Here is a 25,934-nt window from a genome sequence, read left to right as displayed (position 1 = left end):
CCTAGAGTCTTCTATTTTCATCCTCTTCAAGAAAGAAGTACAACAACCAAGTCTAGGAAGTTACCTGAAGGATTTGTTGGCTGAGACTAAGTGATTTGACCAAAGCCACACAGTAACAGCTGTCAGAGATGGGAGCTCTTCTTTTTTGGTCCTGTTTCCTGAAGTGCCAGGTTTTAGTGGATTTTATTGCCTATAGACCAGAATCCTTGATCCACTTAAACGTGTGTTATTCATAATAAAACATATAAACACATATCAGGCTTCTAGCTAACATTATAGAATAGTATACTTAATCGATATTAATACAGATGTTTTATTCATTCTACCTTAATGAAATTCTTTCTATTTTATTCTGTACATATCACTATAAAATGTTACTGTGTACCAACCTTCCCACCAGTTCAAGGTCTGTCATCCAGTTTGCGATTGATTTTCAGTTCATGGGTGCATGAAAAATTCAAATATACTCAAGTAAAGTGCCATTTTCTGGTTATATAATTTTGAGTAATTACTCATTCCCAATTGCTATATTTTATGTGGGTGTCTCATTCAATAAAGTAGTTCATTATAGTAATTGTGCTACACCTTTCTAACAGAAATAACTCTTATCAAGCCCTATTCATATGGCCATTGTTTTGGTCCTTTGTGGTCATGTATTTATTATAACTATTTTTCCACATATTATGAAGCTTTTGATTTTTTCAAGTAAGGAAAAAGAAATCAACTAGTACCCCCAATTTGCCACAGAGGGACAAACAATATGTGCTATAACACATAAACATTTTCTTTGATTTTCAAAGAAAGTATGGCAATACTCATTTCATTGGGTTGTTAAAATGAATACTGATGTATCCAGTAATCTGAAAACCACCAAGGCTGAAAAACCATAGTTCCTTATTCTTAAGTATATTTACTGGTGCACGATACTATCAAATCACAACCTCCAAAACCTCCCTTCTTCAAGGTAATAGTCATGAGGAATCTAAGAGTGAAGAGGGACCTCAGAGATCATCTTGCCCAGACTTGGTCCAAAATAGGAATCTTTAATCACCCAGTCCTTCCTTAAAAATCCTCAGTAATGAGGAAATTACTTCCCCTACATGAGGCAACCCATTCCCTTTTTTTGATACTTCTCTTAGTTTCTCTTAGCTGAATACCACTTCCCTGTATATTTAATCCAAATGAGCCAATACAACTCATTGACTTCTCCATGGTTAAGCAAAACAAATCTAATCCATTTTCCACTTAACTCTTCAAAACCTTCAGACATTCGAAGTCAATTATCACAAAACCATAGATTCTCAAAGATGGAAGAGAATTCAAAGGTCATCTAGTCTGACCAATACTTGTTGAGAATCTCCTTTATTATGCCAGCTCTCCACTACTTGCTGAGGCAACCCAGTACTTCCTGAGACATCCTATGCTATTTTTATACAAGACAGTTAGAAAAAAAATTGTGCATTGAATTGAATATACTTTTTGTCCAGTGTTTCTAATTCTGCCCTCTGCAAAGCAGAACAAACCAATCCTGTTTCACATGACAGCTCTTCAAGAACTTGAAGAAAGCAATTATATCTTCCTTCTGTCTTATCTTCTCCAGGCTAAACCTCTGTAGTTCCTTCTACCAGTCCTTAGAATGGTCATGAAGCTCTTCACCATCCTGGTTGCTGTCGTGCCCCATCCAGAGAGTGAAGTAAAAACAACACTGCTCCTGTAGTCTGATAAACTGAGTTTGGATCCGAGCTGTTTCTACCTCATGTGACCATAGGCATGCTCTGTGAATTTGAGTTTTCTAATTTTAAAATGAAAGTATCTGAATTATCTAAGCATATTGGTCTCCCTCTCTGGACTAGCTCTAGCTTATCAAAGTCTTTCCTAAAATGTGGTCCCCAGAACTGGGCACATTATTCTAGATGTTTGACTCTAGAGAATGCAGTAAGAATATTGCCATCCTTGTAATGGATGTCCTAATATCAATTTTCAACTTTTAAAGCTTCAGCTCACTATTTCAGTCTGTTGAAATCTTTTGGGGTTCTAACTCTTCCAGACAACATATTAGCCACCTCTTTAAGACATGTGTCATCCATAAAGTGGATAAATATAGTCCCTTTTTCCAAGCCTCTGATAAACTGTTAAACAGAGCCAATTTCTACTAAAGATAAAGCTGTAGAATAGTATTATCCTGTTAAATATTATTTTTGTGTTGTCAGTGAACACATTCCAAATCCACTGAAACATACCCCTCAGAAACCTTATCTTTTTACCTATTCTACAAGGATATTGTGAGAGAGTTTTCTAATCTGCTATTTTTGTAACCTTGTCAGAAATAGGAAATGAATCCATGTCTGGCAAGATTTGTTCTTAACATGTACACACTGGCTTGTAGTAAAGTTTTCTTCCCTAAGTCCCCCTCCCCGAGTTTTCCCTTTTTTGTCATTTTTGAATTTTACCAAGTATTAACATCAAGTTCACCAGCCTATACTCTGAGTATTCACCTTCTTCCACTTATTGAAAATGAGCGTATTTTACTCTATCGAGTCCTCCTCTCTTTTGCCACAAAATGTCAAAGGAGTTTAAAAGGACTAAGTACTCATGCAGCCTTTCCTTGAAGACCTCTGTCAAGAAAGAATCTGCTACTATTCAACTTTAGCACAGTGCCAAATTTTAAGAAGGTTTTCTTGACATCGAATCTATTTGACTCTTTGCAACTTCAACTAGCAGCTAGGTGGTACAGTGGAGAGAACACCAAGCCTGGAGTCAGGGATATTCATCTTCCTGCATTCAAATCTGGCCTCAGACACTTACTAGCTGTGTGACCCTGGGATAGTCACTTAACCCTGTTTGCCTCAGTTTCCTCAGCAGGAGGAAATGGTAAACCACTCCAGTATGTCTGCCAAGAAAATCCCAAATGGTGTCATGAAGAGTCACACAGGACTGAACTGAACAACTCCTATCTACTGTTACTAGGTTTTTTATCTCTGATTCTTATCTGCTCCAGGCTAGACATTCCCACAGCCTTTACCTAAACTTCTAGTGGAGATTCTAGCCTGGAGTGCATAAGACTTAGAAGAAAAAAACCAGGAGCAGTAAGTAGAACTGAATATAATGTTCCAGTTGTATGGCCAGGACAAAGTAAAGCAGGACTAATAACCTCCTTAGTCCTGGAATGTTTGCCTCTCTTAATGCAGTCCAATATCACTTTAGCTTTTTACAGGGGTTGTCATATAACACTTTTAACCCAATGTATTGAACTTGCAACCCATTAAAACCCCAGGTCTCTTTCAGAAGATCTGCTATCTAAACATGCCTCCTCAATCTTGTATTTGTGAGGTTGAATTTTTAAACCTATGTAAGTAACACTTTATATTTATCCCTTTTAAGTTTATTATATTTGATCCAACATTCAAACTCATCAAAACCTTTTTGGATCCTGACTTAGTCATTCTGTGTCTTAACTATCTCTCTATCCCCAACTTTAGGTTATGTACAGCTTTGATAAGCCATGCCATAAATGTCTTTGTCCAGGTCACTAATAAAAATTATAAATAAAGCAAAAAGGCCAAATGCAGATCCCTGGAGCACTCTACCAGAGACTTTGTTCCAAGTTTACTAACCATTATGAATATATCTAACTTTGCTATTAACTACTCCATCTCTCCACCTTTTCCATAAGAATTGCATAAAAGACTTCATTAAATGATTTATTAAAATGAGATATACAATATCTATAATATTCCTTTTATTTCAGATTTAATGACTGCCAAGAAAGAAAAAAGGATCCGTTTTATTAACTTTGACATTCATTTTTTTTAAAATTCTGAGTTCCAAATCCTCTCCCTTCCAAGTATTTAATATTGTCTATTGTTATTTTAAATGAAATTTCTCTTTCTATATCTTCCTTCCAGACTTAGTAATATACAGAAATGTTGATGATTTATGTGGGTTTGTTTTATATCCTGCAATTTTGCTAAAGTTGTTCAATTTTTCAGCTAGTTTTTTGGTTGATCCTCTAGGATTCTCTAATATACCATCATATTTCTGCCAAGAGTGATAGTTTTGTTTCATCATTGATTATTCTTATTCCTTGAATTCCTTTTCCTTATCTTATTATACAATACTAAGAATGGTAAAAACAGACATCCTTGCTCTACTCATAATCTTATTATGAAGGCTTCTAGCTTATCCCCATTACTGATAATGCTTGCTAATGGTTTTAGGTAGATAATACTTCTACTTTAAAGAAAGCTGTTTTATTCCTATGCTTTCTAGTGTTTTTAAGAGTCATGAGTGTTGTATTTTGTCAAAAACTTTTTCTAGATCTATTGAAATAACCAAATATTTTGATGTTTTTGCTATTGATACAGTCAATTATATTCATAGTTTTCTTTTAAAAAGTTGCCAGAAATCAATATGAAGCACACTGGCCTAAATTTTCAAAATTTATTTTCTTCCCATTTTGGAGAAATCTGGGCAATATATGCACTTTTCTGCTCCTGTCTTGCCTTTCCCATTCTTCACAGTTTCAAATTCAGCTGACAATGGCTCAAGAAACAAATCTTCTAGTTCTTTCAATATCTCAGGATGAAGTCAATCATCTTGGCCTGGTGATTTTTAATTAATAAGGGCATCTAGGTTCTCTGTTACTATTTCTTTTCTTATCTCAGGTATCAACTTCCTACTATCCATATTTTCCCTTTCTTTTCTAGTCCAGAGTCCAATGCCATTGCTATTCTACTTGGCAAAGAACATATAATCAAATAAGAATCAAAGTGCAAGGCATCACCTCTTTTTCCCTAAAAGGGGGATAATAATCTTTCAGTTATCAAATGAGATAGCATTTATAAAGTGTTTAGCACAATGCCTGGCACATAGTAGGCACTTAATGTGTGTGTGGTTTTGGTTTTTCTCTTTCAGCTCATGCCCAAATGTTTCCATCGCACTCTTGCTTTACATGTTTGTAGACATTCAGACAAAATCTTCTTGAAGCACAATATTGCCCTATTACCTCTTCCATTTAACTGGGTCCTTTTGAACAAAGCAGACCCCTCCGTTGCCATATTCCAATTGTGAGTTGCATTCCACTATACTTCAATGAGATAGATAGAAGTTTGTTTTCTTTATACGTCTATATCTATCTGTCTATATGGCCATATTTGCCTCTTCATGCTAAGATACTTAATTCACTTTATTTCCATTATTCTGGGCATTGACATATAAATGTCTTGGTCCATAAGCGTCTTTCGTGGGAGGTAATAAATTATGCAGATATTACAGAATTACACAGCTTTTCTCTACTTCCACTTTCTCTAATAAGGAAAATGATCTGTAGGCTTGGAAAGATAGCATAAAATGGTCAATAGGGAGTTGAAATCTGAAATTAGCGAGAAGGAGAAACTCTTGAGTTCGCTCAGTGGGTTCAGATCAGCAATAGTGAAACCAACATCCACTAAAAGATTATTTCAGCGACTACTATTAGCAACTCATCAGTAATTACCAAACCATAAGGCTACTTTCTAATCTCAAGAGAATTCCAACAAGTATGGTGTTTGCATGTATTAAAGAAATTCTGGGGGGAAACCTAAGAAAGGAAGAGGAAGATTTTCACAGTTGATTGCCTTTACAGTCACACAATTGACTGAAATGTGTAGAACAACTAATATATTTGTCATTTGTTGACAACAGATAAGCATTTGACTTGGTAGAGCAAAATCCAGCTATAAAGATTCTTCTCTGACAAGTTGTCATTCGTGTGTATATTAAGATCATGCAGAATTCCTTGATAAATGCAAACTCCACCTGCTAAACAACCCTGTCCCAATTATTTTGTATTCACTTGATATATATATGTATATATATACATGCATATATATATATATTACATTTGTGTGCTTGTGTGTTGTTTTCTCTGGTAAAATACAAGTTTTTTGGGGACATAGTTTTTTTTTTCCTGTTTGCATTCCCAGCACCTAGCATCATGGCACCTTGCAGGCATTTAATGCTTACTTGGTTAATTCAACAACACTCTGAAACACAGAATAAAACAGGACTACATATGCTTGGTTGCCAAAGGTATTTGTCAACATTCTTGAAGATAATTGTGCAAAGCAAAAATAAAGCAATAATAATAATTTATTATTATAGAGTGCAGTTGGAAGAATCCTCAATAAATAGTGATAAATTATTCTAGATGTTCCTATTTGCAATTGACATTGCCCTCATTGCATCAAATACTACAGGAACTCTTCAATAAAATCTATGATCAGCCAACAAGTTCAATTTAACAATATATACAAGAAAAATTAAGTGGATGAAAAATGTAATTTGTCTACATTATGGTATATTATTGGTCAGATAACCCATATATCTTGGACAGATACCACAGATGATCTAGACCCAGAATTGATTAAGAAAAAAAGAGCAAAATGAGATTGTCCTATAGAATATAAGCTCCTTGAGGTAAGGAAAGCCCAATAGCTTGGATATAGCAGGTACTCAGTGAATCTCTGTTGTTATTGTTTTCAGTCCTGTTCAATTCTTCATGACCCCATTTGGGGGTTTTTTTGGGCAAAGATACTGCAGTGGTTTGCCATTTTCTTCTCCAGCTCATTTGACAGATGAGGAAACTGAGGCAAACAGGGAGAAATGACTTGTCCAAGGACACACAGCCAGTAAGTGTCTGAGGCCAGATTTGAATTTGTGAAGATGAGCCTTCCTGACTCCAGGCCCAACTGTTTATCCACTGTGCCACCTAGCTGCCAGTGAATTTTTATTGAACAGAATTCAGTGTGACTACTTAGCTACTGTCAATAAACAATTAAAGATCATGGAGAACAAAAAACATGCTATAAACCTGTACAAAGACAAATATTGCACCAGTATTCAAAAAAGAAAAAAAGTGACAGTTTTAAACTTTGTACTGGTGAGCTTGACTTGAACTCCTGATAAAATTTTCGAAGTTATTATTATAGAGAGAGCTTGTGACCATCCAGGAAGATAAGTGTTAATCACTAAGAGCCTAAATGAATTAAGAAAGAACAGATTGTCCCAGGCTAATGACATTTCCTTTTAGAACAGGAATACTAGACCATTAGTCTGGAGGAAGCCTGAGATAGAGTGTACCTGAATTTCAGCAAGTCATTTGACAAAGACAAATATAGCCTGGGTTCCCCAGACTGTTTGCTCTGCTTCAAAAACTCCCACGTTCATGGTATTTGGGGTATAGTCATCCATTCAGAATAACAACTCTAATCCTCTTCTCTTCCATCTCCTTATATCAGACCAACAAGATGATACATTAATTCAAAGCAAAAGGCATTCAGTTAATAATAACTAGAAAGTATCTTCCATATCCAAAAAGGAACACTATCCCACAGATCGCCATGTTGCAGGGGGAAGAGAGAGCTCTCCTTAGGCAACTCAAACTTTTGTGGTTGTAACCCAGCTGGAATGATTTTCACAACTCTATTACTCAGTCTCCTAACAATTCACTGTGTCTCAGTGATGTCCACTTCACCTTCAAAGATGCCACTTGCTTTTTTCCATTGAGCTGCTGACATTTGATCCTGGGCTGCTTCTCTGCTATTTGATGAACCACTACCATTTGCTGGAGTTCTCTTGAGCTGTTGGTGTTTCTTTTTCCTCAAAGGCAATTTTTATCTCTCTTTTGTGAACTTTCCCAAACCTAGAGACTATTTTATCTCTGTTTTTAGAACCATAGTTACACTCAGCCAGTATAGCAGAGTCCTCCAAGTCAAAGTCTTGCCTTTTGACCATTTTGTTCCTCCTCAGCAGTAACTTCCTCAGGCCTGCATGATATTTAGGTTAGGATGAATAAATTCCTTTAAACTCCCATCACGGCCCTGAAAGCTAGCACCAGGACCAAGTAAATTACCCTGGAGCTTCGTTTACCTTAACGTACCATTCACCTGTCATCACAGATATCTTCTTCTTGGGGTCAGACATGACTATCCTTTCTCAAGGTAACATCTCTCGGTTGTCCTTATACTTCTATGCAACATAAGAATCTGCTTCTTCTGAAGGAAGTCCAATTCCACCATCAGTTGAGAAAACAAATGATGAAGTTTCAAATGATCAAAGGTCTTTTCCAAATGGAGGTTGGTAAAGTTGATGCCTTTGTCCTGTATTGCTATAGCTGCACCAAGTAAATTGTTGCCCTTATGCAAATGCTGACTTAGATAATAAAATGGAGAGTCTTAGGCTAGCTGATGTTACTGTTTAGTGGAGTTAAATCTTAATGAATCACTGTATTCAAAGAGTAGTCACAAAGTGATCCATATCAAATTGTAGATGAGTCCTTAGTGGAGTGCCCCCAGAGGGACATGCCCCTGTCCATGGCTGATGACACCATGCTGTTCAGTGTTTTCATCATGGCCTCCCTGAAGGTACAAATACCATGTTCATCAAATTTGAAAATCAAAGACAGTTGGGAGGTTTTGCTTACAAGTCAAATGAAAAAGTTTGGATCCAAAAAAAGCCTGGAAATTTAGAATTAGTCAAATCTAATATGATTGCAGCTAGACAGAGTGGGCACAGTAGATAGAGCACCAGGCTTGGAGTCAGGAAAACCTGAGTTCACATCTGGTCTCAAACACCAAGTGTGTGACCATGGACAAGTCACATAACTTCTGTCTGCCTTAGTTTTCTCAGCTGTAAAATGTGGATAATAATAGTACCTGTTGTGAGAATCAAATGAGATAATATTTATAAAGCATTTAGCACAGTACCTGGTTCAGAGGAAGCATTTAATAAATGTTGGTTTTCTTCTTTCCTTCGTTCCTTCCTTCCTGAAGTAGGGATTCAAAGAGAGCAAGCTTAACTGTCCTGATGCCCTGTGTCAGACAGAAGCACCTCTGCTTGGGAACCACATCTTCCATGATTCCTAGGGCTTAATGCTAACTGAAATACAATGACATAAGAGGTTCCCGAATGATAATGATTGAACAACTGAGGGACACTCATCCAATATATCCCACATTGAGCCCAGTAGTTCTTGTGAATCCTGAGTTGAGTGAAACATGGACATGAGAAATTAATGTAGAATTTTATGGTTATTTTCAAAACTTGACTATATAATCTCAGATTTTTTGGGTTAGATAGCAGCCTAACCATAATGGTTTACCCCTGAGGTTTTAGGGAGGTGCAAGCTCAATTTGAGTCAGTTGTATGACATGTGGCCAAAACAAACTAACAAAATCTTAGACTGCATTAAGTTAGGAAAAGGGTCTAGATTCATATTTGTTGGTTATCAAAATCTTAAATAAGTACTTAACATATTCAAGTTTCAGCTCTTTAAAATTACAAAACTTAAGTAATAACTTCTACATTGATTACTATGTCCAATAGAATACAGAGTTACTTGTGCATCCTAAAACTCTTTATCCATATATAAATCTATGCCAATAATGTAGAATGTTGAGTTAATCTTCTGTCAGCATTAGGTTGACCCATTGAGTGCATCAGTTGGCCGTTTAAGCAAGTTGTTCTCCATACATTTAATTTAAAATAATGAAGTGGACATTCATAGAACAAAAAAAAAGTCATCCTGGCAATTCATCTATTATTTTTTTTAGAACAAAAAAAAATAATGAACTGGACAGTCATAGAACAAAAGAAAGTTTTTATCTTGTTAATCTATAACCTGGCAAGGTAAAATGCATTCCAGCTTTCCATAAAAGTGCTCCTTCTGGGATGCTTTTATATCTTGCATCGATTGGGTTCCATTATACCTACCTCAGTAATCAGTCTCAGAGTAATCAATGTTGTCATTCACACATGATTGTCAGTTTATCTTAAGTTATTTCTCTTGAATCAAGTCTTGCATTTAAAAAAAAATATGTCGTCGTTTCTCCAGCCTCTGCAGTGACGAGTAGTATCATTTAGAAACAGAAGATGGCACTGCAGAGTAGTTAGTCCAAGTCCACACTCTCCTGCTAACTTAGATAATAAAATGGAGAGTCTTAGGCTAGCCGATGTTACTGTTTAGTGGAGTCTAGAGCAGTCTAGAGGACTCTGATGTATGTGATCGAAGACTTTTCATTGCTAAATGACGACTATCAACTTTTACTAAAGCATCATGAGGGCTGCTATAATAAATGAGGAAACTGCTGTCATTTGTTGTTGTTACTCTCTAGAAAAAGGTACCATTATGATATTTTACCTATTTAAGCGTTTGTAACTGCCATTTTCCCCTCTGTTCAAGATTTTCCTCAGTGCAGTCTGTTTAAAGCCCAAGAAGATGTGTAACATCAGAAGGTCTTCTACTGAAACATTCATTTTGCTGCTGCCTTGTAAATACCCAGTATTTGTACTTGGTGAAATAACTAGCAATCAGGAAGCTAGCTCTAATGTTCTCACTAGTAACTCATTTTTCCCCCTCCCCTTTTTATCCTTTCAAACAAGGGAAAGAAAAAATAAAAAGAATTTTAGCATATGTGGCATACAAATAACATGAGAAACAGTATAACATATACTCAGTCTCCGAAAAAAAGGTTTTTTCTAACAGGAAGAAAACTGTTATAAAATTCAGCAACTCAATCACTTCCAGTGGCTGTGTTTGATTGAATTCAGGCTGCCACCTTTCAATAAGGAAAAGGTGACTGAAACATATCATCGCCCTTTGAGATGGCATTGCTTATTTCCCAAGTGTAACTGGAAAGGCAAATATGTGATTTGCACTGCCACTACATGTACCTGAAATGTTTCTATAGGCTTGGCCTTGCTTAAGGGTGTGTGTGTGTGTGTGTGTGTGTGTGTGTGTGTGCGCGCGTGCGCGCGCGCATATGTATGTGTGTTTAATAATGGACCAATTTCCATGATGACTCTAATGATCATATTCCACCCAGCTCAGTCATTCCATCATTGACAATGATTCTAATAATCTAGCAAGAGAGAGTGATTATTCTCCTTCATGTCAGGCCAGAGGTTAAGCCACTGCTAAAGGTCACCCTTGTTTCCTGTCTATGAGCCAGTTCCTTCTCTGTGAGAAAACATTGTCCTTAATCCCATGGTAGTTCAATTTTTTTTAAACACCCTTTCAATGAAATCCTGCCAAAGGCTTTTGAAAGTCTAAATAAATTATGCTCTCTGATCCTCTCTTTTCCACAGAATTATTTGCCACACAGTTCCCTAGTGAGGCAGTAGGGTATAGAGGATAGAATGGTGGACTGTGTGTGAAGAAAGCCTGCCTTTGAATCCCACCTCGGACCCTTACTACCTGTGTGACTGTGGACAGGTGACCTTAACCTGGCTCATCTGTAAAATGGGAGGAACCCTCTTTCACAGGGTTGTTCAGAGAATCAAATGAGATAATTTACATAAATGAGATAATGTGTTTAAAGTGTCCATAACTTGTAAAGGCCTACTTGTCAGGTCCTGTTCAATTAAAATTTTCCACTATCAAAACCATGTTACCATAGCTGTGGTGCGTTCTGTTTTTTTACATTGTTATTGTTCATCATTCATCCCAGTTTGGTCCAACTCTTTCTGACCTCATTGGGGGTTTTCTTGTCAAAGATACTGGAATGGTTTGCCATTTCCCCCTCCAGTCCATTTTACAGATGATGAATTGAGGCAAATAAGATGAAGTGACTTTCCAGGGGTCACACAGCTAGTAAGCATCAGAAGCCGGATTTGAACTCAGGAAGAGGAATCTTTCAGATTCCAAGCACAGATACTGTGCCACCTGGCTGCCCTCTTCAATGTTTAATAATCTTTTATCCTAAACTTATTCTGGTGTCATTTGTTTCACAGGATTAATGTTACAGATGGAGAACTGGAATGAACATTAAAAATCATCTAATCAGACAGATCATAGGATCATCATCTAAAGCCCTAAGGGACCTCAGTGGTTATCTGCTACAACCCTCATTTTGTAGATGAGGAAATTGAAGGCTAGAGATTTTAAATGACTTGCCCCAAGTCACATGGGTAATAAGTGGTAGAGGCTGGATTTGAATTCAGGTCCTCTGATTCCAAACCTAGAATTGTTTTATACTTTACCATGATTGAAGATGGTGTTATTTTATCTTTTTCCAGGTAGAACTGAAAAGACCAACTTGTTAACTAGCTTTTCTTTCCCAACTATATCCATATGGTTCTGTGGCATTTAAAAAGGTTTGAGAGACATAGTTTCTAGGTAATTTCATCATTTTATTAATAATACCAGCATTTTAATGAAAGGATAGTCATTTGGCCATCTCTCTCTTAGACAAAAAACCATCATGGCAGAGCTCAGAGTTTATATGTGCTTTAGGAGAGGCATATTCCTCAGGGTAGCAATCAACTCTGATTGATTAGCAATTAATGAGAGAATAAATATCACAAGGAGCAGCTGGACCTGAACTTTAATTACATCACTTACTTTTAAGCCCCAGCCTTGGCAATCTATTCAAAGAATTTATCCCCACCCAAACTAGTGTAGAGTACAATGGCTGCCCTGCCTGGGTCAGGGCTGGATAGAGGAAAAGGTTAGCTCACCCTTCAGAGACTGAGGTCTTAAAATAAAGATAAAAGAAAAAGGGGGAAATCTGAATCTTCCCAATTGTTTTATTGTTGTTGTTTGGTGAAGTAATCAGGGATAAGTGACTTACCCAGGGTCACACAGCTAGTAAGTGTGAAGTATCTGAGGCCAGATTTGAACTCATGTCCTCCTGACTCCAGGGCCTCTGTACATCATTAGTTATTAATAATCATTTCTCTCAGTACCATTGATGTAATGAAACCATCTCTCACAGGACTTGTAATTTCTTGCCTGTTCTCTTTGCTTTTAAAGATTTTCAACATCTTTGCTTATAAGGAATATTTTCACTTTAATTTATAGAATAGTTTAGAACTTACTAATATGGTCTACATATTACATTATTATATATCATATTAAATATTATTGCATATTATATTAAATTATTGCATATTATATTAAATGCATATTATTACATATTATATTAAAGGGGCCATCCCTTGACTCACTTCTTATTCACTGAATGGGCATTACCTCACTAAGTGAGTACATGAAAAGGCCTTAGCCTAAGAGGGCCAGGCTCTCCCATTGCATCCTGGGTCATCTCTAGTCATCCTGATGAATATCTGGTCACTGGATCCAGATGGCTCTGGAAGAGAAAGTGAGGCTGATGACCTTGCACAGCCTTCCTTCACTGACATCAAAGTCAACTGCAAGTCACATCATCATTTCCCTGATGCCATGGTACTCTTCGAAAACAGACAACATACAATAACAGCGTATTACAGGAATCCTTTACCAATTCACCTTAATCTTAGTTCTTTCCCTCTTGGATTGTCTCCAATTTATCCTGTATAGTTGTTTGCATATTGTCTCATTAGACTGTGAGCAACTTGAGATCAGGGACTTTTGTTTCTTTGTTTTTGTTTTCTTGATTTTTGGACTTCATTGAATCCCCAGTGCTTAGCGCTCTACCTAGCAAAAAGTGGGCTTATTAACTTGCTAATTATGTCTGTATATGCAAATTGTTTCATGTGTGCTAGCATTTAGTAAGGAGAAGGCATCCAGAAGAAGGCTGTCAACTTCAAATGCTGCAGAGAGGTTGGGGAATATCAGGAATATCAGGATTGAAAAAAAGTCTATATATTTGGCAGTTTAGAGGTCATTTCAGGAAGGCTGTTTCAGTTGAATAATTGAGTTGGAAGCCAGATTATAGAGGGTTCAGAAGAGAGTGAAAGGGGATGGGGACAAAGGTATATTTAGAGAGGGTGATTTTGACTTGGAAAAGAACCAAGTCTTCATCTTTGACTGAAGTGAAGAAATAGAAAGGTTTCCTCTGAAGGAATTCCTTCCTGGCATTTCTTGGGAAATTTACATGTTTTCCCTAATCCTGAATCCTGAGAAAACACAGTTAAGAAAAATGAAAAGATATTATTATAATTCTCTTGTTAGAATTAAAGCTTAACAATTAACATAGAGACATTATTAGTTCAGAGGAATCCATCAATGTCAAGTCAAAAATAAGAGCAGGAAGCAGATGGAGTTGAAAGTCAAGGTCAGCATGTTTAGGAACTGGGACAGGAGCAGATAAGAGAAAGGTGGTCAAAACCTCATCAGTCAATCTTACTTGTACCTTTTGCTATTTAGAAGTGTGTATTTGTGGCCTTGTCTGCTGCTCCCTATCTCCCACCATCTACACTCCTTTTGGACTTCTCTGGAACTCTCCATCATACCTTTCTTCCCCAGGAAACTAGCCATGGGGAAATCTCGGTATGATGTAAGACTGAATCTTCTGGTGCTGTCATCTCATCAATACCCTATGCCCTTCTGATTGGACTATTTGACTGGAATTTTCTCCCCATTTATCACCAGCTAAACTCCCTTTGGACTTCAGGCTTGGTATCTTCCCCTCCCCCCACCACTTCCTTTTGTAAGTAGTCTACCCCATTAGATTGTAAACTCCTTGAAGGGGCAGGGCCAAGATGGTGGCTGGGAAGCAGGGACTGGCCTAAAACTTTCCCCCAGGAACCTCCAAACAATTATAAAAATGGCTCTGAACAAATTCTAGAACTGCAGAACCCACAAAATAGCAGAGGGAAGCAGGGCTCCAGCCCAAGACAGCCTGGATGGTCACTGGGTAAGGTCTATCGCACGGAGCTGGGAGTGGAGCGCAGCAGAGCCCAGCATGGGCTGCACCCAGACCAACTAGACCAGGAGCTGGGCGGAACAGGCCCTAGCACCCTGAATCAGTGAGCTGTGGCAGTTACCAGACTTCTCAACCCACAAACACTAAAGATAAGGTTATTGGGAAAAAACTGCGAGGACAGAGTGAAAGGAGTTTCCGGTTCGGCCAACACCCTGGGGACAGTGGAGGTGTGCAGCTACAGAACTACAGCTGCAGTTGCTTCTGGCCCCAGGCTGGATCTGAGCTGGAGTGCAGAGCCTGCTCAAATCTGAGTCGCGGTCCAGGTTGGTGGTTGTTGGGGAAGGAGGAGCACTGGTGTGGCAGAGCTTGCTGTGTAGAAAAAGCTCTGAAAACAACAGCGCAGCCCCACAAGCTTGGGACAAAGAACTCTCTACTCTACAAGCAGTCATACCCTGACAAAGAGCTCAAGTGTCAAGTAAGTTGGCTGGGAAGATGGCCAGGCAGTAAAAATGCACTCAAATTCAGACTCAGACTTTGGAATTTTCTTTGGTGACAAAGAAGACTAAAACATGCAGCCAAAAGACGTCAACAAAGTCAAAGAGCCTACATCAAAAGCCTCAAAGAAAAACATAAACTGGTCATAGGCCATGGAAGAGCTCAAAAAGGATTTGGAAAAGCAAGTTAGAGAAGTAGAGAAAAAATTAGGAAGAAAAATGAGAGTGATGTGGGAAAACCATGAAAAACAAGTCAATGACTTGCTAAGGGAGGCCCAAGAAAATACTGAAGAAAATAACACCTTAAAAATGGACTAACTCAAATGGCAAAAGAGCTCCAAAAAGCCAATGAGGAGAAGAATGCCTTGAAAGGCAGAATTAGCCAAATGGAAAAGGAGGTCCAAAAAACCACTGAAGAAAATAGTACCTTAAAAATTAGATTGGAGCAAGTGGAAGCTATGACTTTATGAGAAACCAAGATGTTATAAAACAGAACCAAAGGAATGAAAAAATGGAAGACATTGTGAACTATCTCATTGGAAAAACCACTTACCTGGAAAATAGATCCAGGAGAGATAATTTAAAAATTATTGGACGGCCTGAAAGCCATGATCAAAAAAAGAGCCTAGATATCATCTTTCAAGAAATTATCAAGGAGAACTGCCCTGATATTCTAGAGCCAGAGGGTAAAATAGCAATTGAAAGAATCCACTGATCGCCTCCTGAAAAAGATCCCCAAAAGAAGACTCCTAGGAACATTGTTGCCAAATTCCAGGGTTTCCAGATCAAGGAGAAAATACTGCAGGCAGCCAGAAAGAAACAATTTGAGTATTGTGGAAACATAATCAGGATAATACAAGATCTAGCAGCTTCTACATTAAGGGATTGAAGGGCTTGGAATATGATATTCCAGAGGTCAATGGAGCTAGGCTTAAAACCAAGAATCACCTACCCAGCAAAACTGAGTACCATGCTCCAAGGCAAAATATGGATTTTCAATAAAATAGAGGACTTTCAAGCTTTCTCAGTGAAAAGACCAGAACTGAATATAAATTTGACTTTCAAACACAAGAATCAAGAGAAGCATGAAAAGGTAAATGAGAAAGAGAAATCATAAGGGACTTACTAAAGTTGAACTGTTTTGTTTACATTCCTACATGGAAAGATGGTTTGTATATGTGTATAATTCATGAGACTTCTGTATTAGGGTAGCTGAAGGGAATATACATATATACATACATATATGTATATATATATACACACACACATATGTGTTTGTGTGTGTGTGTGTGTGTGTGTGTAGACAGAGGGCAGAGGGTGAGTTGAATATGAAGGGATGATATCTAAAAAAAATCAAATTAAGGGATGAGAGAGGACTATATTGAGAGAGGAAGAAAAGGAGAAATAGAGTGGGATAAATTATCTCACATAAAATTGGCAAAAAAAAACAGTTCTGTAGGAAGGGAAGAGGGGGCAGGTGAGGGGGAATGAGTGAATCTTGCTCTCATTGTATTTGACCTGAAGAGGGAATAACATACACACTCAATTAGGTATCTTACCCCCACAGGAAAGAAGGAGGAAGGAGATAAAAAAAGGGGGATGATAGAAGGGTGGGCAGATGGGGGAGGAGGTTATCAGAGGCAAACACTTTGAAAAGGGACAGGGTCAAGGGAGAAAATTAAACAAAGGGGTATAGGATAGGAAGGAGCAAAATATAGTATTTCACAACATGAGTATTGTGGAAGGGTTTTACATATTGATACACATGTGGCCTATGTTGAATTGCTTGCCTTCTTAGGGAGGGTGGGTGGGGAGGGAAGAGGGGAGAGAATTTGGAACTCAAAGTTTTAAAAGAAGATGTTCAAAAAAAAGTTTTTGCATGCAACTAGGAAATAAGATATACAGGCAATGGGGCATAGAAATCTATCTTGTCCTACAAGAAAGTAAGGGAAAAGGGGATTGGGGGGGCAGGGAGTGGGGTGACAGAAGGGAGGGCTGACTGGGGAACAGGGCAATCTTGGAGGGGTGAGGGGAGGGTAGAAATTGGGAGAAAATTTGTAATTCAAACTCTTGTGAAAAATCAATTCTGAAAACTAAAAAATTAAATAAAAAATATTGTAAACTCCTTGAGGGCAAGAATTGTCTTTGTTTTTATTTTTATTTGTACCCCCTGAGCTTAGTACGGTACCTAGCATATAGTAGACACTTAATAGATGTTTATTGACTGACTTGCTAACAGTGAATCATTCTTGCAAATAAATACTAATAACTCTTTATGCATAATATACTTAATACAAATCCTGTGAGTGTTGTTCCAAGAATAAAAAATTTGGAAAGCAAAATAAGTCTTTACCTTAACTATTTCAATATGTGATTCTGTGTAGTGCTGTTAACCTTGCTATAAGATCTGAATGTTACATTTTAAAAACACTACTCAGTAATGTTCGCTGACATTTTCCAGTGTTTGAATATTTTGCTATAGGCTACAATTCTTTATAAATACTACTAAAAATGTTTTTCAAACACATTTTTGTTATTCATAATAATGAGTAAAGAATATGAAAAATGTTGGAAATATTTTAACAAAGATAAAGGTTTTCAGTCATTGCCAGATGTTTTAAATTATTGTCGCAATATATTGGTTCATAATAATTTCAGTTGCTTTCAGTCATGTCCAGCTTATAATGACTACATTTAAAATTTTCTTAGACAAGATACTGGAGTGGTTTACATTTCTTTCTCCAGCTCATTTTACAGATGAGAAAATTGAAGCAAACAAGGCTAAGTGACTTGCCCAGGGTTATGTAGTGTCTGTGTGTACACATCTAGTGTCTAGTGGGGCCAGACTTTAACTCAGGACGATGAGTCTTCCTGACTCCAGGCCCAGCAGTCTATCCATTGCACCTAACTGCCTCATCATCGTAATCATAAACCATAAATTTATTATTGTATCACTTCTATAGAAAACCTCTGAGACTTTTACTATGAACCCCATCACAGAAAAATGATTCATTGTTATTACGTTCATTATTATTATTTTAAGACATGTAAATACAATATTATAGAAATACAGAATAAGTTCTTATTTGGGGAATTCCTGAGAAATCTCAGGAATCCTGATTTTTTAAAATTTCTGAATCCCAAGAGTTTGGAAATGCTGGTAGTGGAAGATGCCTGAATGATGTCAACAAGGAGGTAGGGATTGGAGGGAGCTCTCATTGAATGGCCTCAATTTTTGGTGAAGTTTGAGACAAAACACTTCAATGAGAGTAGGGTTGTGGCAGTTGTATATGCCCGTGGAAGACTTGAAGAGAAACAAGAAGGATTATAATAGCTGTTTGTAACAACAATGCTTCTAGCAGCTGCTGTGAGAGTGCAAGACCAACAACACCAGCACACAGAAGAGCCAGCACAGGTTCTTCGATCTACTTTTCTAAGGAGAGCAACTTTAAGGAGTTAACAATCTCACTTTAATCAAACATACGTAAGTAATTCACTTAGTTCAGGGGGAAAAGCCAGCACCCTGAACTTCAGAGCAAATACAAACAGAAATTACAAACAGAGACAATATAAACAGAGCAAATAACACAATTCAACAGACAGGCTTTGTCTGATCAAGTCATCACATACATCTGGGTTTTTTCAAAGCCAGGAGGCTCCAGTGGCTACCCAGAGTCTCCACATCAACACTCCTGCAGTGAGTGAGAGCCCTAAACAAAATGCTAACCACTGAGTTTATATAACCTGTTCAGGGTCAAAGGGCGTCACAATCATGCCACTCCAAACCAAGTGATGCTTCTTCAGGCATCACAACCATGCCATTCAAACCTATGTGAACTAGACTTTCTTGTTTCTTAAGCAGGTCATCAAAGACTCCCGTATTTAATCAAAGAAACAAAGGCACTTGATTACTTCAGTGCTCCAAAAGGGAAAACAGTAAAAAAAAAAAAAAGTCCCACCTTAATTACCAAAACACTATTGTAGGAGAATAGTAAATCAGTTAAGGAGGAGTAGAATGTTTGCCTTCCTTCAGGGAGTTCTCAGTACGGTGTATGCGATTTCTTTATTTTTCTCCACCTCCATTCAGCAGCAGATAAAGGAGATATTTGGTCTGAGTAATTTATTATTGGAGAATGGTGCCATGATCAGCAACAGGATCAGAGGTCAAAGGGTCAGGAAAGAAAGAGAATATGAAATTGAGTTGGTTTAGCAAAGGGTAAAAATAGGGAAGGGAAGAGAATGTAGCCAGACCAGAGCCTTGGAAAGAACTGAGGTGGGAAGGGAATAGAGGTCATGGTGAGAACAAATAACAGACTTAGGAGTCATAAGACATAGAGAAAGAATATAATGATAAAAGATTTTCATCAGTTCAAGAAATTTCAGAGTTCAAAAATGTGGAAGTGAACATTTGTTGGTGATGGCAAGATCTAGGACATGTCCATCTTTGTGCAATCTAAGATGGAGCAGAGGAATAGGTTGTAAGAACTAAGTAGATTGAGGAAATGTGAAGTTAAAGCATTTGAAGAAGCAACATCACATAGGTGGAAGTCCCTTAGTATGAGAGCAGGATACAGGGAGGAGAAAAACACAACTATGACTCAGGCACTGAACTCATTGGGAAAGGAAGGAGCACATCCTTAGGGGTTGATGAATAATAGCCAGCAGGATCTTCACTGGGTAATCTATTTGGATAGCATGAATCTCATGAGAGGTTGCTTACTGAATGTGGTTGGTGGAGAATCTCAGTGTATTCTGTGTTTTCTAATAGGACTGAACAAAGTGCTGGATTTATTACCCGTCATAGGTATCCAATAAATACTTGATTGGTTGGTGATCCAACAATAACAGAGCTGCTAGTTTCTCCCTTCCAGCATATTCATTCCCCTGCAGCTACTGTTTAAGATGATGCCTTCCTGCTGGAACATATGCTTCACTTTTTCCTTCTAGAACGCTTTCTGCCCACTCAATGGTTAATCCCCAACTTGGGTTAATCACATGATCCAAGCACTTATCTACCTTGCCATAGCCCATCTTCTTCAAATGACCCCACAGCATAGAGCTGGGCTATGAGCACTTGGGATTTTAGGCAGCTCAGCAAATAGCCCTGCAGGGTTGTTTTATCAATCTTCTCAGAATCAGTCATAGACTAACTGGTTCATAAGAGACTTTGGAAACTCATCTTCTCTATTCATGAGAACTTAAACCTAAACAATTCATTCAGATTAATGATGGCAACCAACCTAGGGCTGTAAACCAAGCACAGGGAGACATTTTCCATTCTACAGAATGACTACAGCACTGAAGTATGGTTCATACAGATACATCATCTCCATGCACTTATCTCGTGGGTCACAAGAGTGAATATTTTGCAGAACTGCGGACTATTTTTCAATGCAAAGGCTCTCAGGCAGGCAAAAACATTGCTCCTATTTATTTGAAGGATCTCAGGGGAAATTTTCTGCTGTCCTCTTCCTAGATGACTGAGAAAAACTGATAGAATCAAAAAAGTAGAGTCATTCAATATATGGTGCTACTAATACTGGTCTTAGACCTATTTTGAGATCCTTTCATGAAAAGTAATCTTTGTACAAATCCTTAGTACTGTTTCTTGTCACGCTATCTGCCAATGTGTTATGCACAAGGTCTAAAATCACCTTCTTTATATTTTACAGCTCCGTAAGTCTGTTTTCAGCATCAGGGCAAGGAATCTTCTGGAAAAGGAGACAGCAGTCACAAAAATCCTCAGGTAACAATTAACTGTTGATTGCTACATCTTTCCTTTAAAAATGGATATATATATATATATATATATATATTATATATACATATATTGATAAGTAGAATATAGCAAGTATATATGTATATGTACACATATATCCTGTACACATGTTAAAATCTCAATTTATTTCCTATGTATATTAATCATCTATGAACATTATGCTTATAATAGTTTCTGAAAAGTAAATATTTTCATTTTTTTACTTTTACTTATAAACAAAATGTAAATAACACAGTTGTGGTCTTTTCTCAAATAATGTCATGTAATGAGCTCAGTCAGCCAAAACTTGAATAGTTCCGTTTTGTTTCTATGTCTTTAAACCTTATTTAAAGGTTGTAAATACAGAGTGACCCCACAAAATATTTACCATAAGAGTTAACTATCTTTACAATTTACCTGCCACTTATTTTGTGGGATCTATGTTATGTCCAGGTATGTGAAGTCATTTATTGATAGAAAAGGAAACAATGAATTTTTCTAGTAAAAGTGTGATGCTGTAAGAGGTATTTAACATAATTGAAAAATTACATATCCTAGAATATTCTACTAAATGTTGTAATTTGATTGCAGAACAAAAAGCTTTGAAATTTAGTACAGATGGATAAAAATTAAAACAATCACGTAAAAGTATATATGTGAAATATTACATTCTGAAACATTGAAGAATAATAGATTTGGATCCATGACCATTATGAAGAAAATTAATTCTCAGCCCTAGATTATGTATTTCAAGAAATTCTAAATATTCTTTTCACCACTGCCTATGTTACATTAAGTGTATATAAATGTTAAAAATTTGGTCATGGCATAATGAAACCTGTTCTCCAAGACTGGAGATTAAACATGGCTGTCTTTGGAGATTACAAAATGAGGGAAATCTTATGGGTAGTGAGGGAATTCGGAGCCTCCTTCTGTCTACTTCCCCATCCTCCCTCACCAACCCTATCTCTACCAAGAAGTACAACTGCAGAGTTTTCTCCCCCACATAGCTCTTTATTGTGGCCTAAATTCCAAAAATCAACCTGACAGTGTGTGATCTGCAGAGCTCTGTTCTTGCACTCACCTTAAAATTATAGCATCTAGATATGCTAATCAGCCAGACAATCTTCTACAAATTTGTTCCACATTCTGATCAAAGAAAGAGACATTTGCAGACAGCTAAGTGTTAGGCCTGAATAGCTTTTGTCAGGTAAAAGCAGGTGTTTATGGTAATTAACAGCCACCACCAGCTACAAGAAGAGAGGACAGTATCTCCTGCCTTTTACCCTCTTTGAGTTCTTAGTACAGTGTTTTCCTGCATTATTACCTAACCTAGACTTTGTAGCAACACACCTGTTGTAAACAAAAGCCCAGCTACTTGTAGCCTAAAGATAAAGGAGCACCTGTAACTACAAATAGCTACCAAACAGAAAAAAACACACAAATTCCATGTCAATCTCAGATTAAAAGATCTTGAGATTCCTTACGAAGCCAATGGGCAATGTACTTTTGGGCTTGATAGCTGGTGGTATACATATAAAAGCTAAGTAGGTAATAGTCCCTGAGCAGTATATTACAGCCAGTATAAAAACTCGTATTGCTCACTGCTAAAGGGAACTCTACAACTGGGGAAATTATTTATTTCTTTACAGGTTCAGATCAAGGTATAGTAGGGCCTTTCCAAAAAATGGACTTCCCATTTATGTGTTCCACAGCATTTGCATGTTCATCCGTTTGTGAATACAATCATCATATGCATTAACAAAAATCCATTTGCATGCATACAATTAAAAAAGATAATGAGGTATATCCCTTTCCAATTTTGCATGTGCATAAAATTACCCTTTTCCAACTTAACCCTTAAAGGAACAAATTTGTTGTTCTATGTTTGGAATAGCAGCAATGAGACAGTATCTGACAAATCACTTGTTGTACTGAAGAGGGGATTTCAAAATGGACAATCAGTGTCCTCCGTTTGACTTCAGTGTATGAGAAGCTCAGATATTGTAATGGCCACCTGGCTTTGACTTTGGTCTAAGCGCTCCATAAGAAGCATCTTCCAGCTGACTGTAGTGAAGACGAGTGATGTGATTGCCCAAGTGAAGGGTGAGAGTATTGCTTCTCTGTGATGTGATCTTGCTGATTGTTCTGGTGATTCTATTTAAGGCATGCTCAGGGGCCTCCCACCTACTATTGGTCTTACCTCTCTAGTTGTCTGTCCACTTTCTCTCGGAGGGAAATTCATTTCAGTACGTGAAGAAGCAAGTAGGATGACAGAGAAAATTGGGGACACAGAAGATTTCACACACAAAAGAAGTTCTGAGGAGGAAAAATATCTAGCCAGAGAAAGATGTTACACTTTCACTCACAGGGTTCCATGGGATACATATATAAAGACACATTCCAGCTGGAAAAGAAAGATGTGCCTTTGCATGTCTTCAGAGGATACTACGATACCCCAGTTTATCCATGGGCCATCTCTGTGGAGGCCTGTAGCATGATGTGGGGCATTCAGCTCTAACATCTAACCTACTCAATACTACTAGGCTATAGAATAGCCTGGATACAAATTACCAAATTTAGTGTCATTTTCCAAAAGCTGTCTGAACCAAGACATTTCAACAGGAGACATGAAAACTCACACATCCTGAACATCTCCAAAGTACACATGTATGCACATGTACACTCACATGCACGCATGCATGCACGCACACTCCTAAATAAATTATTTGCAGCAGGAGCTGATCTCACTGGAGTAGAAGTTCAACTGGGCAGGGGGGAGCAGGGAGGGAACCCGCAGCCTCAAGGCCACATGTGGCCCTCTAGGTCCTCAAGTGTGGCCTTTTGACTGAATCCAAACTTCACAGAACAAATCCCTTTAATAAAAGGATTTATTCTGTAAAACTTGGACTCAATCAAAAGGCCACAGCCGAGGACCTAGAAGGCCACATGTGGCCTTGGGGCTGCTTGTTCCCCATCCCTGTATCTAGACCAATCCAGAGCTTTCCCTCTATCCCTTACTCGCATGTCAAAGGGACCATAACTCTGAGAGATAGAATATGGAACTTAGATAACAAAACAGGACCCGAACTGACTTTGGAATGGGCTTTTTAGAAGTGCCTGTTACCCTAGGTGGTGACACATCCTCGTAAATCCCTGCTACTGGGATGCCAGTGCCAGCAAATTGCCTGAGCTCAGGAGTTTTAAATGTATCTGAGTATATGTTCCATGTATATCATAAGAAACAGCAATCCAAAATTAGAAAAACGACTGAGAACCAGAAAGTCTTAGAGAGCAGGTGCTTGCTTGGTTTTTTAGAGAAGGCTGTTGAAGATTTTACTTCCCTGAAGATTACCACTTTCTTACTACCTCACTGACAGCTGCTGAGGCCCTGAAGTAAAAGTGTGGGTGACTAAATCGAAAGCTCCTATAATTAAATAATTAAATATGATTAATCACTTTCAGAATATGTCCATAGTCTAGGCCTCTGGATAAAGGTTCAAGCAAAGCTCTCATACTGTAAAAATGTTCTTTTTCTAGGAAACGTTGGAAGAAGGAAGAAAGAGTAACTTTTTATATAGAATTACCTAAGGGAAGCTAGGTGGCCCAGTGAGTAGAGCACCAGCCCTGGAGTCAGGGGGACCTGAGTTCAGATCTGGCCTTAGAAACTTGATACACTTATGTGACCTTGGGCAAGTCACTTAACCCCAATTGCCTTGCCTTCCCCCCTCCAAAAGAAAAAAAAGAGAGAGAATTACCTAAAGAAAAATAGGCCTAAGATAGCTTAGAGCCCTACTCATTGTAACTGAATCCATTGTACAGCAAGCCATGGGTTTTAAAAGGATGTGCTATTGTTATTATGTTTGAAACACTCTAAGTACTATCCAAAATTTTTTAAGTTAGGAAAAAAAAAACCTATTGTCAGGTTGAGTTGTCAGGACAATTGACCCCAAAATATTTCAGACCAAAAGACAGGGCTTCTCCAGGTCAAAACTGTGAAGCAGGTAGTTTCTCTCTGATACCCCCTCAAGGATCTTTGTTATTTTATGTCCTCTTAACACCCCTGATCAGCCCCTGGTTGTCAGATCCTATGAAGTTTATCTCACTAACCTCTCTCCCACCATCCCCTTCCTTACTACTCCCATTGATGCCACTGTAGTTCAGGCCTTCCTCCCCTCTCATCTTAAATACTAGTTGGTCATTCCGCTCCAGCATCTCCACTCTTCAGTCTTTCACATAACCTAATGTGTAATCTGATTAAACACGTCCAATCTTATCACTCTCCTGCTCAAAGATTTTCTTTGACTTCCCATTTTGTACTAAATCAAATAAAAACTGGTTAGCTTGACATTCAGAGCCTTCCATAATCAGATTTCCAAGCCACCATCCAAACCTTACTTCACATTCCTCTCTTTCCCACACTCTGTATTCTGTGCAAACTGAACTCTTAGCCATTCTACCTGTACCCGAAATCTTCACTGATCTCCCTCCAGCTGGAAAAAAATTCACATTCAGATTTCTCAAACTGCTTTGTCAAGATCTCTTCTTCACACTTAGCACATTTTGCCCTGAATTATACTTATGCATATCTTTGTATCTCCAGTACTTATCGAAGCACTATGTACTTGTAAAGCGATTAATAATTTTTTATTGATTTCTTCTGGTTCTTTATCATTAAGCTCCATTTCTGTGTCTCATTGTTGTTTTCAATTGGCTGTCAACTGCTAAGGTATTAACTGGTAATTAAGGTTATCAGAAAATAATCAAATTATCACTCTTCCTAAAGTATCTCATTTTTAAATGGGATTCAAAGATGGAAAGGTTCTTGAGATGCCAAGGAATGGTTCCATATTGATAGAATAACAAATATTTTATTTAATCTTTTTAATTTTTTTCAATTTTATTTTATCTCCTTCTTACTTCTTCTCCCCATGGGAAAACAAAACAAACCCTCTTATCTCTTACCCATGGGAAAATAAAACCAAAACTAAAAAGGAAACAAACTTGTAACAAATATTCGTAATCAAGAATTTTGGGAACATGTCCAAAAATATGTCTCAT

General features: G+C 37.7%; 1 protein-coding gene across 2 annotated transcripts in view; it reads left to right on the top strand.

Moving 5' to 3' along the window:
* Nucleotides 1-25,934, top strand: part of NALCN (sodium leak channel, non-selective) — a 502,757-nt gene that overhangs the window by 395,652 nt on the left and 81,171 nt on the right. For both annotated transcript variants that reach the window (XM_036757854.1, XM_036757853.1), the window contains one exon: nt 20,788-20,861. In XM_036757854.1, the coding sequence (XP_036613749.1) occupies nt 20,788-20,861 (74 nt within the window). The remainder of the gene's footprint in view (nt 1-20,787; nt 20,862-25,934) is intronic.

Source organism: Trichosurus vulpecula, chromosome 4, assembly GCF_011100635.1.
Source record: "Trichosurus vulpecula isolate mTriVul1 chromosome 4, mTriVul1.pri, whole genome shotgun sequence".
NCBI classification, from domain to species: Eukaryota; Metazoa; Chordata; class Mammalia; order Diprotodontia; family Phalangeridae; genus Trichosurus; species Trichosurus vulpecula.
The sequence above is the reverse complement of the archived record's forward strand: the minus strand, read 5'-3'. Positions and strand labels throughout refer to the sequence as shown.